Source organism: Apis florea, unplaced genomic scaffold, assembly GCF_048593485.1.
Source record: "Apis florea isolate Af1SG1 unplaced genomic scaffold, ASM4859348v1 contig_3170_pilon, whole genome shotgun sequence".
Lineage (NCBI taxonomy): Eukaryota > Metazoa > Arthropoda > Insecta > Hymenoptera > Apidae > Apis > Apis florea.
In genome coordinates this window covers 1,312,942-1,331,224 of record NW_028256714.1, presented here as the reverse complement: position 1 = coordinate 1,331,224, position 18,283 = coordinate 1,312,942, and the positions used below count along the sequence as shown (strand labels likewise).

The following is an 18,283-nucleotide window of genomic DNA, read 5'->3' as shown; positions in this document are numbered from 1 at the left end:
TTTGCGTCAAAGTTTTTATTCTGTATTTGACTCATCGCTTAAAAATTAAAAAAAAATCTCTTATCTCTTTTTCAGTTTCATATGCTGGAAACATTGCACGTATTTCACGCATTTTGATGCACTTTCATTGTTCATAAAATGCATTTAAGCTATATATATATATATAAAAAGCGTTTACCATTTTTATTTTAGAACCATCTATGTTTTCTTTTTTTTTTTTCCAACTCGAAAGAATGCAGTTCAAGAATGTTATAATACAGGTGTGTCCTTCGGCAGGACCTTCGAAAATATTTTTTTTCGATTTTATCCTGTCGCGGCACGTTCGTTAACCTTTACCGGTTACTATCGACCTTTATGAATCGATATATATCCTCAATTCCTGAACCGATTCACATCCGGCCAGAAACCAGATAGTCCCGAATAGAAAAAGACGAACAAGGTCTCTCAGCCAGGGAAAGTATTTATTATGACGCAACTAGATTGACGATGATACTTTATAGCAGCTTTTAAATTACTACCTCACCGATATAGGGAGGGGGGGGATTAGTATGGGTTCACGTGTTTTACGTCACGTACGATTTGTTTTTTGTATTATTTTTTTAAGTTCCTGTTATTGACCTCTTGCGAATGCAGATGATAACACAAGAAGAAAAAGATCTTTTTCTTTTACCGTGTTTTTATTGGAGGACTTTTAAAACGGAGGATGTGGATGTGTAAACTATTAAATAAAATAAAATTATTGTAAAATAATATTGTATTATCGTTTTTAACATTAGAATTAGGTTTGAATTATAAAATTTAATTATTTAAATGTTCAAATTTTTTTAAAAGTTTTTCTATATAAATATTCTATATAAATAAATTACAGGATAATAGATGTTTTTTAACAAAAAGTTTTAACAAAATAAGAAAAATTGTAAAAGGATCAAAAGGATACAAAAGTGAGGATGGTTTTACTTGTAGTAAGATTCTTATGTTTAAGTAATACACGTAAATTGAACTTTCATAGAAATTTATTGTTATTTGGATTTTCATGTAAAATTACGACAGAAGATTCGATTACAAACTAGCCACAGCGTCAAGTTGCCAATTTGTATTCCTGCGGAGTCAGCAGGAAGTGCAACATGGTCCCGATTGTAACGGTAACGACAAAGATGTACCATATACAATCGTGTACGGTATTTTGTTTCGTGATAATGATACGAATTTACGGAAGAATGGACACCTACATCTTCCAATTTTATAATTATTCGTAAAAATGATGAGATTTTAATTTAAAATATAAAATTATTTTTATCGAGAAAAAAATGTCTGTTTGTAAAATTTATTGAAAAAATTATTAATATTTTTTTCGAATTAAATTTGAATTTGTATATTTAAATATTAAAAAAAAAAAAAAATTAAACTATATATATATATATATATATGTGTGTGTGTGTAATATCGTACCTTTCTTAATAGATGCAAACGTTGAAATCTCCGTTCCTCTACTGGCGTTGAAATCACTGCGTATATTTCAATGACTGACATAGCTTGTAAGAATGAAAGAATACGTAAATATACAACTGTTTATTCGAGATTTATAAGTCGTTATTATATTCAATCAATTAAATGATATGTAATAAATAATTATTGTTCTCCAATATTTGAAACAAAATCATGCAATGATTTTAAATCGTATATGATTGAGAAAGCAAAATTGTTTTCTTTTTTTTTTTTCTTTTTTTTATAATGTTACAATGCGCATAAATTTTATTGTATTTATTTTATATATACATTGTATATATTGTAACATTATAATATTACATAATCGTACTAAAATTAATTAATATTTTTCGGATAAAAATAAACGATTTCAATATTCTTCAATATAAAATAAAATTAATTTACAAATTAATTTGATAATTTTATGATCTTCAATTATTTGTACTACTTTACACTTAATTGTTTACGCAAGTCTGTAATGAAATATTATAAAACATTAGAAATAAAACGAAAATAATAAATTGTTGGGAGATGTGTAAAATTTGTTTTTCACAAATTTTTATGAATGATTTATTGAAGAAAATATATTTTCCTAATATACGTTTTATGAATTTCGTACCGTAAAAATGCCACATGAATAAATAGTAAATAGTAATTGTTACTATAAACAATAGAATTTTTTGTATGCGTAATAATTTTTACGAATTCTTTAGAATCAAAATTTTTTTATGACAATGTTTTATAGGATACTTACGTTTCATGATCCAATAAAGCTGTATGAGAAAAATAATTCGAAAATTGAAAATTATTTTCGAACTATACTCCGTCAAAAAATTATGGTGCATGATTGTCGTACGTTATACATTTTTTGTTTGTTTTAGATACAAGGATTAAAATTTTTTGGACTATTATATTTTAACATCAGTTTATAGAAATTCACTGCGCATGCTTTTAAACTAGTTGAGAGTGTGTAACAAACACTCGTTGTAATTCTCATGTAATTTTCATACAAAAGATTCATAATGGGGTGCTTATGTAACAAACCTGGATAAAATATGTATAAAATTCGCACTTTATGATATTACTAATAATTCTTTCGTTAACTAGTATCTATTTTAATGTAATCCAACAAATAATGATATGCTTACACTATGGCATCTTTACAGTATGACACACATTTTTAGCTGTGTGGAATTGGCGTTAGTTTTATTGAATCCTATAATTACAGGCGATAATCATCTCGTGTGTAAAGTACTTCAATTCAACTACAGCTATAAATTCAATCACTGATTTGTTATTTGGACACCATATATATACCATGCTTTGATGCGGGCCTCGTTAGCTAGAACAAAAATAGATTCCGCAAATTCAAACAGGTATAGACATCTTTCTTGCTTCATTGGAGACGATAATTACTTTGTGGTTGGTCTTCTTGAAGGTTCGGAGGCAGTAGGTGGTGGAGGTGGACCCCTACGTGCCAATTCTTCTAAATATCCCATTAATAAACGTGTTCGTTCAGCAGCTGCTGCTTCCAATACAAGAAATCTTCTATCCTTCCTCAAAATTTCTTCAATTTCTGCTAAATGTCCGCTATTTTCTTGTACTTTTTTATATGTCTTATCAGTAATAAGTTTTGTTTCCTAAAATAAATATTTGAACAAATTTATTAGATATATAACTCATCGAAAAATATTATATTATATATTTAAATTAAAATAAAAAGTATAATTTATTTTTGTAGAACATACTTGTAGAAGTTCTCTAAAATCGGCTTTAGCTGCGACAAGTTTATCTTTAATATACTCTTTAAATTCTTTTTCACATTTCTGTAAAAAAAAAAAAAAAAATATACATAAATATACATAATATCGATCGTTTATATTTTTAATTAAATTACATACTCGATCACTGGATGAAAATTTAAGATATCTAGGATCGTCTTTCAACAATTTTTTTATATCTCGCCACGATGCAGTTAATTCAGTAGAAGCTCCTACTTCATCAAGAAGTTCTCGGAATTTATCACGTTTTTTGCGACTAAGCTGTTCTATATGTTCATTAAATAATCTTTCTTTTTCCTCACGATCTAAGCTTTCTGCTAATTCCCATCTATGATCCTTCCTTAATTGTCGTTTGGCTTCTCTCCAAGCTAAATCACCATTTCTCACCTAAAAATGTACACATTTTATTACGAGCAATTGAATTTGTTTGATATTCGAATTTCAATTCGTTATAAATTGTATCAAAATGCATACTAAATCAGCAAGAAGGGCACTGAAATGCTGTACAGCTTCTGTATGACGATGATGTTGCCTTTCCTTGTCTCTGTCACGAAGATGCGTAGCAAGAGTTCTCTGAACTTCTCTTTCTCTTTCACGAAGACTCGCTTCCGCCCTTCTTTCACGCTCTCGTTTCTGTTTCTCGCGATCTTCTTCAGAGTCAGATTGATCTTCCGCATTCTCCTTCTAGATAAAAGAGTCATCATTTAAAATCGTCACAAAATATTTTTCAATCAATTTAATTAAACAGTTTGAAACACTCACGTCATTTTCTTTTTTCGATGGTTTTTCATCGTTATCTTCAATTTCTCCACTTTCTTTCTCCGATACCGCGTCCTTCTTTTCTTTACCATTTTCCTCCGAAGCTACTTCGCTCCTACGTTTTTTGTCCTTTGAACTGTCCTTGTCGACCCGATCCTTCGATGATTTTTCTTTATACTTATCAACATCCTTACGGTCTCTATCCTTCTTCTCCGATTTATGATGATCTTTTTCTCTGTGCCGGTGGTCTTTGTCTTTCTCCTTCTCCTTTTTCCTCTCCTCCTTTAGCATACGAATGTAATCCCTAAACCAATCTTCTCTCGTGCTTGCCGACTCTACGACTCTGTATCTCCAATCAGATTCCAATTTTTTCTTACAATCGCTCCAATGCGAATGCCTGTCGATGTCTTTGTGTTCACGTAGCATCGCTATGAATTCCTTTTTCACCTGAAACGCATTTACCATAAGAGTTTTCATCGCTGAAAAATAATTATCTCTTGCTTACACTCTATTTATACAATTTTCTTAAAATTGAATCTCTTATTTATTTCTTTAATCTTTTTTTTTTTTTTTTTTTTATGCTTGTTTCAGTTTTATCATGCACGCTTAATAATTTCCAACCAATGATTACATGTTCAGCCACATTACAATCACTTTATATTATAATATATATATGTATATGTATATGTATAATATATAAATGTACGTTTATATAAAAATTTATGACTTGTAATGTGGATCAAACAATGTCAACTTGCAAACCTTTTTATTGGTTTTCAAACTACATTTCGTTAGGGGTAGAAGAAATAGTCATTCATGTCATTCGTTCGTATCAGGAGGTATCACAACGTTAAGGGCTCTACTTGTTGGAATTTTTAATGAAATAAGCTGGTCAGTTTTGCTGAAAAAAATTATAATCATTATAGCTGTAAAAAATAATTATTTGCTAGCCGAATCATCATTAAATACTTTGCATATTGTAATATAAAAGGTCAATCAAATATCACGTAAAAATATATAAAATAAAAAGGAATAAAAAAGATATGCTATTTATTTAATGATGAGACGTGTATAAAATGAATAAATTTTTATCTGCTGCCCTTGCTGAAAAGAAAAAAATCGTTAGTACATCATCGCGAGATTTTGAAAATATTAAATTTTCAGCCGTTCAAATTACGAAACGAGGTTTTACTTTTCTTATTTATTCTATGTGATATCTTCCCAAATATATAAATTTCTATTTTTATTAATTTCTCTCATTGAAAATTTTTATAATGATGAATATATAACGTGAACATAGCTAATGTGAATTTTTTAATAGAAAATTTTTCTAAAAACAGAAAATATTTAAATTAACTTAATCTTTAAAATTTTTTACTAATACAAACTATCTTGAAATTTTTTTACTAGTTTAAATTTTATTAGCATAAAAGATTTTATCATTTTCAAGTTAATTCATTTTATGTTTCTGGTTCCTTTACTTTTTATATCAAAATAAACGATGATTAATAATATTTAATGTATTTCCAAATTTCCCATTACGTAATTTGTGAACGACCTATAGTTTAAGAATTTGTTTACGTAAACTTATTACGCGTCTATTTCACAATGAAAGTTGAATAAAATTCAGAGTTGCTGGCACATTTCGGTCTTAAATTTTCTATTATAGTTATTACTCGGATCCTGATCCTATTTAATTTTAAGGCAATATAAAAAATTTGTGCCACAATTATCTAACTTTTATCTAAATACAATAGTTTCAAAGTCCACTTCTATTATTTATATAACGACAAAAGCAGTCAAGGTTCTCTGAAGAATACAAACCAAATTTCATAAAAGCACACTCATTCTATCATTTCAATGTACTCATCTCATGTTGCTTCAAATATATTAATTTTTAAACAAAAATACCTATGCCATATTTCATGGCAAGTCATCTATAATTTTCATAATAAATGATATATGAAGAAATATTTTGATATTAATTGAAATATAAATTATCAATTTCTTATATAAAAAGCAATTTTTTTTATGTATGTATTATTAAACTTTATGCTATGTATTGACATAAGAACAATAATTAAAAAAAAAAAAAAAATATTTCGTTTAAACTTTTCCCTTCTTTAATTGTCAAAAATAATTTTTACAAAATTTATGAAATTGATAAAATTATATTTGACGCAAGTATATAAATGCAAAGAAAGAATTGATTTGTTCTTATGTTGATACATTGATTATAAAATGAATTGGTAGCTTTTTTTTTCTCAAGAAAAATAACGGTTCTTTATCTCCAGAAAACAGAACAAGATCTGCAAATATGTTGTTGGAATATTGATGCTACCATTGGGGATTGACACCCCACTTTTGTTGATAATAAATTTAATTTTTTTGAAATTGGTTTTGATTTTTGGGGAAAAGTTAATCTTTTGAAGTAACGAGGATTACGAGTAATATACAAATACCGAGTTCGTTCATTCTCATGACTCTGCTTTGGAGTAAAGAATGCGGCGCGCGAGGGTGTGCCAACTGTGCCACGCAGTGTAGGTGGGGATGGTAGATGACATCATCCATGCCACCAACCAGCTTCAGAACCAAGCCACTCCACATACGGAACCTGTCCTGCCTGCCTCCTGACTGAAGTGGAGAGTTCAGAACACATAAGTATATAAGGAACCGTCACATACTAAGATTTTATTCTCTACATCTCCCATCTTACAGCTACAAAACTTTTGTCTATCGAGAAAATCTACTGGAGTAGAGAATTATTAGAGAAACTTCTCCTGGTATGTGTTCTTCAGCCGTTAATTTAGGAATTCATATTAGATAATCTTACAAGTGGAACAAAATAGTAACATACCTATAGAACCTGAAAGAATAATTAATTATTGCTGAAAATATAAATGTATTAAATATTATATCCTGTTTAATTTAAGATTAGAATATTTCTCTTCTACTTATTACTCATTTATGTATCATCGCATATTATATCTTTTTTGAATAATAAGATAATACAAATTTTACTTTTGCTGGTGAATAAAAACTTATTCAGGTTTTATATAACTTATCGCGAATATATTATATGCTATATTTTTATTTGATATTTTCTTCCTTGATATTATATGATTTTTCAGAAAAAAATGAAAGATGCATATATGAAAATAAGGTAGCATGGAAAAGGAAAAGGTTTGATGGATATATTCTAAAAAAAAAAACTTTTTATGATATTCTGATATACTTGGAGAATTGAGGTACAATAAGATCTTCATGAAAAGGAATTTTTTTTATAATATATTGCCATTTTATATAATTTTAAAAGAATTTTAGAAAAAATAACAAATACCTCAATTCTCACATATTTTAAAAATTTGATATATTTTTTTAACTGCGTAAATGTGAAATAACATTTATAGGATTTCTCTTTACTTATGATATTGAGTAAGGTGATATTGAGTAATGATTATTTAATAATATTTTAATTATGATTTTAATATTGTAGTATGAATCCTGAAAAGTAATATTTTCATTGCAATGAGATCAATAATGTTAATAAAATGAAAATACCTGCTCTCGTTTTGCTGTTTTTTCCTCTTTTTCCTTCTTTCGCACTTCCAGTAGATATTCGTTGAATAGGCTCTCTCGTTCACGCATCTTTTCTACATTCTTAAACCGTTCATCACGCCCATGTTTTTGAGCAAAATCACTAAATGAAGATCTAAATAAAAAAAAAATATTAATTTAGAGTGTATGTAAATAAAAAGATTTTTTTTTTTTTTTTTTTTAAGTATTACATACTTTCCATGAAGTCCAGCTTCTTCTAATAATTTTTGAAATTGTTCTTTCCGTTCCTTCATTTTGTTCCTCTTTTCCCGCCTTTCTTCTTCTGCTCTCTCCTTGACGTACTTCTCGAAAACTTGTTTCCTCTCCTTTGATGTCAAAAGTAAATACCGAGGATCAAACACAATTTTATGAAGTTCCTTTTCCCAAGTACTAAACGCGGATACCTTTTAAGGAAGATTATTTAAATTATATAAATATTATTTTACGATGATTGATATTATTTATATTAATTTATAATTATTTACATCTTTTTCTGCAAGCATATCCCTAAACGATTTAATCCTTGTTTCCAAAGGAACAATTGCTCTTTCTCTAGCAGCTCGTACTTCAGCCTCTATTGCAGCTTCCTTCCCGATGTCAATAGTCTTTTTATTTTCTTTTTCTTCTTCTTCTTTTGGTGTTACAGCTAAATACGAGATATATAATAATTTTTTTCATTCGTAAAATTTTTTAACACAATATATCATATTATGAATGTAATACCTTTTGTATCTTCTTGTTTCACTTTTTTTGCCGGTGTTGGTTGATCATCGTCACTGCTTTCACTTGTATCTGATTGACGTGTTGGTTTGGTAGTTACTACTGCATCTGGTGGAGTAGATACCATTTTATCGACATCTTGACGACCAATGAGATCATCTGGTCTTTCCCAAACAGAAATACGCGATGAAGGATTATAAAAGAATACACGTCCATCGCCTGTCCAAACAACGCACCTATATACCAATAAACGAAATTTAAATGTTGTAAGATTGTATCATAAAGAATATCGAATTAATTATTAAAAGTATACCAAGGAGTTCCAGGTACTGGTGTACTAGAGATTGGTCTAGATTTATCTTGAGGTTTGGCAGCTTCCTTGGGTGTAGTTTCCTCTTTTTTCGGTTTATTAGCGTCTGCTTCTTTTACACTATCTTTGGTTTCGTGATTACTTTCTTGAGGTTTTTCTTGTTTTGTAGGCTCAGTGGTTACATTGTTACTAGTAACAGTGGAAGTACTCACAGCAGCATTTGTAGTATTGGCAGCTGCTTCTTCTGCCTTTTGTCGTAACGCTAATTTTGCATCTAGCAATAAATTTATTATTAATAAATTAATAAATAATTGATAACTATTTTCATATTGAACACTTATGTTTAAAGTTATATTTTAAAAACGTACTTTCAAGATCTTTTAAAGCTTGTGGTTTTTCCCAAACAGATTCTCCAGCTTTACTATTATAATAATATAATCTTCCATCTGGTGCACGATGTTCTGTCCATACCATAGCAGATGCTACTAATTCTTGATCTAGTTGAGCTAATATAGCAGGATCTTCTGCTGGAGCTTGTGGTGCCATTACTCCATGTGGCATTTGTGGCATACCTAAGAAATCAAATATATTAAAAATATATTATTATTTAAAATATATTACACATGACCATTTTTAACGAATATATATGAAAATTTTATATTATTACCCCAATTTGCTTGTGGTGGACCATAGCCTCCAAAAGGTTGAAATCCTGGTGGTGGCATACCAAAAGGTGCTGCTCCAAATTGTGTTGCAATTGGACCACCAAATTGATTTGGCATTCTATGTTGCATAGGTATCATGTTAGGAGGAGGTTGCATCATATTTGTATTTACTGCTGGAGTATTCATATTTGGAGTATTAGTTACAGTTGTAGGTGCTGTTCCTATGAAAAGTATAATGTTGGTATTTTTATTATATTATCATATATTTTAATTTTTATGTATCAAATTAAAATTGTTATATTGCACCGTTTGCTTGTGTTGTATCAGTTGGTTGCGTATTCATATCTGGTGTTTCACCAAGTGTGGGAGGTGGACCTGTACCAGGAGGAGCTGTACTGAGTTGACTAATAGCATCTGCATTATTTGTTGAAGATTGTTCGTTATTCTGTGACACCCTATTTTCATTAATTTGATTGGGAGTAGTAGCTGTAGAAGTAGGTGTTCCAGATGGTGTTGTTTGTTTAGATGCTCCATGTACCAATTGTTCTAACTGTAAAAATAATAAATATTTATCAATAAAACTCTAATTCCGTACTCTATTATATAATAATAAAAAATTGTGATAGAATTTAACATACCTGGTCTTGTACCATAACTTTGACATTTGGTCCCTCTGGTTTTGTCCATGTAGTTTCTCTCGTGCGGATATTATAATAATATGATTTGCCATCTGGAGTTTTTGTTTCTACCCATACCTCTCCATTGAGATCTAATCCTGGAATGTTTGCTTGTTGTTGCGCCTGTTGTTGCGGGGGTTGCTGCTGACCTGGAATCTATAACAGAATTCCAAGTGTTATAACAAGATATTTATATGTCTCTTTATGTTTCTGTAAATCAAAATTTACGTTATTCATATTTGGTGGTCCCATTCCAGGAGGTGGTCCGTATGGTCCCGGACCTGTCCCAATTGGGCCATTCATCATGTGTGGTGGTGGCTAATTACATATAAAGTTAAATTATATGTAATTACTTTACTGGAAAAATCACACAAATTAACATAAAATTAAATGATAATTACCATTCCTGGAGGTCCCATGAGATTTGGTGGTCCCATCAGATTTGGTGGCCCCATAGGTCCCCAGCTAGGATCAAACGGCGGAGGTCCCCGAAAGCGTGGTCCTGCTGGACCCGGTGGACAATTTGGCCTAGGAGGTCCCTCAAATGGAAATCCGTTATTCGCTCCCCGAAACATTGGTCCTCTAGGTCCAAATCCTCTTCCTCTAAATCTTGGAGGTCCACCTCTCATGGGAAAATCAAACCCACCTCTGCCACGACCCCTTAAATTATTGTTATATGTCGTGACTACGTACTTTACGTACCATACGTCTGAATCATTTACCCAAGTGTAGACATCTTCAGCATCTTCTTTTCTTATATTAATTTTATACTTAAGATACAAAGAAACTTATACATGTACATAACAATTTTACATACAAATCATAATTATTTATGACATAAAAGTCATTTACATTATTATTGTAAAAGTATTATTAGTATTTTTGAAGGTAATATTACCTTTTTTCATGTTATGTTGAATACATAAAAAGAACAATTTACGTTCACAAATGAAAAATTTGTTATCACAGAAAGTTTATGAACTAAATTAATATGAAACATTAAATAATTATGGGCAAATCATTTCATCGTATAGGAGCGTAAGTAGAAACAATAGTCGCGTTTCCATAGTATTTAAGATGTAAGGAGTTCGTGGCAATATGAAGTTTGATCGTTTTTGTCAAACATACATAAGAGGTCAGGCAGAAGTATCGCGAGGGGGACAACCTAACCTTACTTTTTGTTTTATATTTTTCACAACAGCTAATCTGAGGGACGTACGCGGTATTAAGAGAAACTATAACGCACCTAAAGCCTCCTCGACCCCGTGGTACGAAATGCCTATAATCTTCACCATCGAAACTATAATCTTCAGTTTCTTCCATGCCCTCTTCATTGTGCTCCTGTTCATTATTAGAAGCAGTTTCCGTAGTCGCGGGGGCCTGTTCGGTACTTGTTTCCATTTTAAAATAATATAGAAATTACAAATTTCTTTCCTACACGCCCATTTATTTCTTTTCTTAACTTGCACAAAAACGCCGCAAACAAATCACTATTTTATTCAATGTAAGCCGTAAACATATCATTACCAACATAACAAACGTATTTTCCTAGATTCCTTGTCAGTATGGGAAACATAACGGTCAGTAATCATGGCGTGCGCGGTTTTAGTCGATGGCGTCGTTTCTTTGATATCGAGAATTCGTTAATTTCTAGTGAATATAATTTATTATTTTACAAAATTTTTGTTTAAATTGTAATAATATATATTAATTCATCATTTGTGTTCATAATCATGGTTAAAATATGAAGTGTAGAAGTAATTAGTTGCTGTAGAAGTAATTAGAAACAGAACACCATTCAAGTAAGATGATCATACAAATATTTTTCCCGCGATTATTGTGAACGTATAAAAAATGTATAAAAATTAGTTTAATAATTACAAACTTCTGAATTATTTAATTATGATCGTATATATATTGTATAGTTCTTTTAGCCTATTAAAATTTCATATCTCTTATTATGATCCGAGAGAAATATAGTTAAATGTTTCCTCAGTTTAAATATGACATCCATAAAACGTAAAAACAATTGACAATCTATCAGTAAAAATTCATATTTTATTAATAAATTTCTAGATAAAATATTTTTTATTTAATTTCTATTGATCTACGCTCAAATAATTATCTTCTAAAAAAAATTTTCAACATAAATACATATTTTTAATATTATATAATTTTTTAATAGAATTTTTTTAGCTAATTTTTGTAATAAAAAAGAAAATTCATATAAAACTTTTTATCATGTTCTTCTTCTGAAAAAATAATGATTCTCCCTTTTAAATTATTCTCGATTAATTTTCGTACATTTCGAAGTTTAAACAAAATAAACGCGCGTTTTACAAAATGAAAATAATTGCATTGCTATCGTATGAATAATGAACAATTTTTGCCTTACTCGGAACATAAAATATACGTGTAAAAGGGAAGAAAACAAATTGTAAACAGTAAAAATATTACGATAAAATTAAAATTATTTATATTTCACGAATAAAAACGCAAATCGAAATAATCATTACAAAATTATCACAGTTTTTCTTTTAATCAAATTCAGTGTTGTTTCCATAATTTTTCACAAATGATATAAAAAAATACGATAAAAATACTTTTGTGCTAAAGAAAAATATTATAAATAATTTTATAATAAATTATAAAAAATAGTGCGATCATTCACGATATTAGTTTAATAATCGATCATAATCTATCAGAACGATAATATCGAATCAATAACAAATACAATAATCGATATCGCGTGACGTTTTCGACCAATTCAATTAATTAATATCGTAAAAACGAATATTTCGAAAATATTACTACTAGAACGTGTCACTTCTCGTACTCTAATTATACGAACAAAGTCTCGAAATTATTAATGATAATCATCTTAAACGAAAAAGAACTTGATTTCAACGAATTTTTATTTTTTTTTTTTTATGGAGATCCAGAATTCTTCAACTCAACAATTTTACGAGTTACATATTGTGTAGATTTCGTAGAGTCTGTGCATAATGATTCACCAATTCGATCCTTTCTCTAATACGATACACCAAAGAATTTTGCCGTTCAGGAAAGACTGTTTCATTACTTCTAAGACAAACTTCGTGACTTGCAGGATAGCCCATTTTACATAACCTCAACGTCCAATTATGACGAATTTATTTGATGTTGAGTTTGTTGGCTGATTACTTGTACGTCATACTTGTACGTTGTCACGAACGCAACATTGACTTCGAAAACAGTAGGAGAAAAATACGACGAATATCATGCTTTCAATCTTGGTTCGAACATATCGCCGGTGACTTACGATTTTCACAATTACATGGTAGCCGTGCCTCTCACAGAGAAGGGAAATCTGTTTTTCTCTCTCGTATACGATTCGGCTATGCTTGTCCACGTTGCAACATTCTCGATATCGTTTTAGTCGGTTCTGTGCCTCGTATTTAAGCTTCTCCTAACAGGAGTGTGGATTAATTCGCGATTGGGGATAGAATAATGAACATGATTCGTTCGTTGCTCGGTATCGGAGGATAAGTTGACATCGATAAGGATATTGTTTCTTTTCTTGGTATTGGCTGCCATTCAATATTACTCTTCTATACTTTACGCGCAATTATTCGATCTGAAAATATTAATCAGAGTTGAGGATCAATGATCTGGATGAGATTCGATTTGAAGATCGTTGCGATTACAAGCTTGACTTTTCTCAAGCATCGAGACATTTGACGGATAAAACGATTATTTATATAACGAAGAAAAATTTGTGGATTACGTGAATTTTTTGAATGTCACACGGCTGTCGTGAGTCGACGAGTCTCATTGCCAGCTATTTTCGGCGCAAAAGATGAATCGACGAATAGGGAGATTTTTCAAATTTCCGATTATTGTCCGAAAAGTGGAAAAGATTATCATCGCGTCGAGATCACCGTACGAGGAACGAATCAACGATGTGTTTTTTGCGGATATTTAACGATCTGAAACGTAATTTCAACTTAGAATTCTCGTTTTTATTAATCTGCGATTTTCACGAGGACGATACTTCATAAAAAGTAGTTCAACGAAAAATTAAACGAGATTTCGAGGTTTTTCAGACTATTGTTTGGTCTCCATTTTTGTCTATTAATCGGTGATGAAGGAAAAGCGAATAGTAGCGTAGAAATCAAATGCTCATATGGTTGAGAAAAATTTCACTTTGAAATATAAAATTTGAAGTAAATAATAATTTTTTTCATCGTATCATAATCATATTTTTCTTTCGAAATTTTCCACGATTAGAGTGGAAGATTAAATTTAAAAAATGAAAAATTTATCGATAAATCTATCTTTATATAAATTAACGTTCGGTTAGTTTATCATGCTTGTCCATACATTAACTTTACCTCTGATCATACGCCATTGTGTATGCACTTAAGACTGTTTATACAATCGATATCTATAGTGACATATCACTTACTGTCAAAGGCTCATGATAATAGTATCGATATTGCGCGTACAGAATTTGATTTGGCCAATGTCGTCCCGTCGTGTAATGCGTGCACTTTCTTTGAACTCGCTAAAATAACGAAATATTTTAATTATTAAAAATTTGAAAAATTACGAAATTGAAATTATTTTTAAGTAATAACAATAAACTGTAACAAACATCAGAATATATCATCGCTTGAAAAATTCTCTTGAAAATTTAAAAATCATGGTTATTTTTCATTTAATTAACCAAACATTTAAGTAACACATTTATTAATTCTTTCTATTTATTAATCTTTCTAAAAACTATTCGTCTCCGTGAAAAATAACCATTCGAATTGATAAACAATTTGACAACAAACAATACATCCTTAAACTATTTTTTAAAACGCACATCGCCAATTCGAATAGACACCTACGAATATTACGAGAAAATCGTCGTCTTTTTAATTTAAAACATGTCTCGTCACGATATTTCTCTTATCGATCTTATCTTACATTCGGATTGGCAAATTAATATCGGCCGAGTCGCAAATAATTCGGACATTCGGTATTCGCAATTAGCGCCGTCTGATTTCGCGGTCTGCCACGATCGGTCGCGCGTAGTCGTCGTCGTCATCGTCGTCGTCTCATCGAGGGGGGAGGGGGAGGATTTCCCTGGGAAACCCGCGAGAGATTATTGTTGGATCTCGAACAACGGCCGCATACCTTCCATTCTCCGTGACCGTGTTAAGTTCTCGATCAATGTGTATATTAAATTTCCACATCGATATCCGTCCGTCCTTCGCGATGCATTTCTCTTCCGATCTAAAATTGCTATGGCCGCGATTCTATATGAAATATCCTCCCCCTACGACCTGAAAATTCCATTGTTTTAATTTTAATTCACCGGGAGAAGCGAATTACGTACTCGCGAGAATGAAAATTAAATTCATCGATTTCGATTTATTCCTTTAGACATCGTAACGGGTTCTTCTTCGTTTTTTAAAACCGTATTTTATCTTGTATCGAGTGTATCGTTTCTTTTTTTTTTTTTTTTTTTACATTTTTCGCATATTTATAAGCACGGTCGTAAACGTGTAATTATATGATAAATATCCACAGTCTGCTGCTCGTATAAAGTAATGTTTAATATTAATTCATTATTACGTACGAATACGGAATGTTCAACGTGCAATTTATCACGCAGGAGAGTAGAAATTTTTCTAAAAAATGATGAGTAATATAATATTTCAATGTTTATTAGAAAATTTATATATAAGAAAAATGTAGGAGAGTGTATTTAGAACGAAACAAGATGAAATCAAAAAGCGAAGTTTCTATTTTTCCCTATTTCTTTAATCGAGATTTCTACGTGAAATTTCAACTTATCAATCCTTCTGTTCGTTCAACTTTTTTTTAGTTAAATTTATGAAGTCCAATTACTTTATCCATTCTCAAATTTTTTACCTCTAATCAGCCTCTAAAATTTACCTAAACTTTACGAAGAATCTTTCTTTAGTTCAATTCTCCCTTCGTTCATTCCACATTTTTCTTAATCAAATTTTCAATTCAACAACGAATCCTCCTTCCAATTCGATTCATAGAGTCTATTTTCAAAATTTCAACGAATTCCAAAACTCCCTCTACAACGAATCGTTCGTTCCACCTTTTCTCCTTAACCCTTGCAAGCTTTCGATTCTCAAAATTTCAACTTACCGACGAATCCTTTGTTCGCGGAAACGGGAAAGCTGACAAAGAAGGCCTTCTTCCTCGGAAGAAGACCTTTTCGATTCCGAAAAGAGCTCGCTGAATCAATGTTTCCCCGCCCCGGCCAATTTCCACGGAATTCTCCTCGTCCGAATCGCGCGCGCCCTATTTCCAAAATGGCCGCCGACCCTCCCCCCCTCTGCGACCGTCCTGCGCCCGGCTCTCGCTTTGTCCCGGCGCCCGTTTTCCGATTTATTTTCGCCGCCTCGAATTAGTCGAGGGTCAATGACAAGCGGCGGATGAAGAGTGGAGTGTTAGTACCGACGCTCGTCAACGCTGTTTCGAGTGTCAAAAGAGGGAAGACGGGGAGAGGAGAGGAGGAACAAAAGCAGTTGGGATCGAACGATAAGCGAGGAGACTCGAACGAGTCGACGTTTCGCTACTGAAATAGCCTTCAAATCGAGAGCCCAAGTCGAAAATAATACGAGGCGCATTACGGGAGTATTGCCGTTCTTCGTACCGCGAAACTTGGAAGGGAGGAGAGACGAAGAAAAAAGGTTGATTTCACGTGATCGATATTCACGTTTATTTGAATTACGCGCAACAGAAAGTCTTGCTAGATGCGCGTTTTAATAGATTTATATCGATTCACGTACGATTTTTTTGTTTACGAGTCCAATATTCGTCACATTTTTTTCGATGGACAAGAAAATTGGCCAACATCCGTGTCAATGTGTTGCTACTATATTACTATCCATATACCTTTCTTCGTTATTTTCACAAATTTTTAGGGAAATTAAGGGAATCGATTCGAGACTAAGATTAATCTTGGTCGATTCGTTAATTTTTATCGAAAAAGAAAAAACTGATTCTGTATTCGTTCTTCGAGAACGAGTCGATAATAAAGATCTCGCTGTACTTACAATTCAATCGATTGACAGAGAGAATTACAACGATACAATTCAAAATCTTCCTTCTGATTTTTCCGATGAAAATTAGTGGATAAAATACTCACGAAACATACTCCATCACGTAAACACGTTTCTTCCTCTACGATACAATTGTTATCTGTTTAACGTATCTGTAACTCGAGTACATAACCCAGTTAACCGTTCGCGTGCTCGGTGTCAACTTACATTCGTTTAATTTCCCTGCTCGTGAGCTGACGTCCGTGATATTTTTCCGAAGCTTTGCGCTGCGAAAAGATAAAGCTTGTGTGTATCGTGTTTTGTAACGCGTCCTTAAGAAAAGATTTTCCGTTCTCTTCTCTCCGTCCTTTTCTTTCCTTTTCGTCTCGAGAAAGAGAAATTGGAACGTGTAAACAGATGTAAACGGTTCTTGCTCGCTTCACGAGCCGTCTACGGTTTCTTCCTTTGTAAAAAAGAACCACCTTCGTCGAGCTATCGTGTATATAAGAATCGTTATTGCGATGAAGCTCCCCCCCCCTTTTTTTTTTAAATTAATCAAATATCTCTAAAACAAGAGATAGAAAGCACGATCGAAAACACGATACGCAATATTTCGATCTGAATGAATCGTTCTGCTTGATGAATAACATATGATTGTAAACAAAAAAAAAAAATTTGGCAAAAAAATTGCTCTAAAATATTCGCACGATTAAGGGAGAAGATTACGTATCTCGTGGAAATGTTCGATAATATTTATTTCAGAATTCGAACGATGTATTAAACAATGATGTATTAAACCATGTGTTAAATAAAATGTTGATGTTTCGTGGAAATGCGCACGTTTTATGTTCAAAGGACGAGTGATGAGAAGGAACACGCGAATTTATGACTGTTTCTTCTCGGAAGAAGAAGAAGAAGAAGAAGAAGAATGTAAATCGTTTTCATTATTTTTCTTTCTTTCGACTAGTATCGAAGAAACTATTCGATAAAATGTATTTCACTTTGATGCGAACTCTGCGTTTCTCCATCCACTTTGCGAATGATAATATTCCTGCGGATATAAGTTAATTATATAGCTTCTCTGCGTAGAAAGATACGGGTACTTTTTTTAATTAACGTTAACAATCGATATTCAATTTATCGCAATCTTTTGATTGTTATTGTTTAACAAAAAATAATAATAATACATATTCTTCTGCGTTACAGAAGACAGAGTTCTTTGCGATAAGTTTGT

The 18,283-nt window shown here is 31.5% G+C and overlaps 1 protein-coding gene and 1 long non-coding RNA gene across 9 annotated transcripts; both read right to left on the bottom strand.

The window, feature by feature from the left end:
- Positions 1 to 1,554: 1,554 nt before the first annotated feature.
- LOC100869105 (uncharacterized) lies at positions 1,555 to 12,006 on the bottom strand. Of its 7 annotated transcripts, XR_015292614.1 has the most exons (20): positions 11,241 to 11,497; positions 10,396 to 10,654; positions 10,223 to 10,312; positions 9,956 to 10,150; positions 9,624 to 9,867; positions 9,320 to 9,538; positions 9,021 to 9,224; positions 8,656 to 8,926; positions 8,346 to 8,578; positions 8,108 to 8,268; positions 7,818 to 8,026; positions 7,587 to 7,737; positions 4,029 to 4,472; positions 3,741 to 3,950; positions 3,387 to 3,653; positions 3,234 to 3,311; positions 2,902 to 3,125; positions 2,634 to 2,827; positions 2,240 to 2,529; positions 1,555 to 1,958 (listed from the first exon to the last, which is right to left on the bottom strand). XR_015292614.1 is itself a non-coding variant. In XM_003692977.4 (18 exons), exons 1-18 carry the CDS (start codon positions 11,393 to 11,395, stop codon positions 2,824 to 2,826), a joined length of 3,606 nt encoding a protein of 1,201 aa, XP_003693025.1. In that variant the 5' UTR covers positions 11,396 to 12,006; the 3' UTR covers positions 2,042 to 2,823. The 7 variants fall into 7 exon arrangements, 5 of the variants coding, with proteins under 5 accessions (XP_003693025.1, XP_012341074.1, XP_086766347.1 ...); XR_001111926.2 differs by lacking the exon at positions 1,555 to 1,958 and having other exon boundaries at positions 2,042 to 2,529; XM_003692977.4 differs by lacking the exon at positions 1,555 to 1,958 and having other exon boundaries at positions 2,042 to 2,827; positions 10,396 to 10,642; positions 11,241 to 12,006.
- Positions 12,007 to 12,891: 885 nt separating this feature from the next.
- On the bottom strand, positions 12,892 to 16,289 carry LOC147657344 (uncharacterized). Of its 2 annotated transcripts, none has more exons than XR_015292612.1 (3): positions 16,151 to 16,289; positions 14,368 to 14,540; positions 12,892 to 13,610 (listed from the first exon to the last, which is right to left on the bottom strand). It is a non-coding gene; the product is annotated as an uncharacterized LOC147657344 (long non-coding RNA). The 2 variants fall into 2 exon arrangements; XR_015292613.1 differs by having other exon boundaries at positions 14,442 to 14,540.
- Positions 16,290 to 18,283: the final 1,994 nt, after the last annotated feature.

Bases quoted from the DNA above. Each gene is read 5' to 3' on its own strand.
- LOC100869105 (XM_012485620.3), bottom strand. From the start codon at position 11,395: ATGGAAACAAGTACCGAACAGGCCCCCGCGACTACGGAAACTGCTTCT. The intron at 10,151-10,222 runs GTAAATTTTGAT...ATTCTGTTATAG, and splicing joins GACCACCAAATATGAATAAC to ATTCCAGGTCAGCAGCAACC. The intron at 3,126-3,233 runs GTATGTTCTACA...TATTTATTTTAG, and splicing joins ATTTTAGAGAACTTCTACAA to GAAACAAAACTTATTACTGA.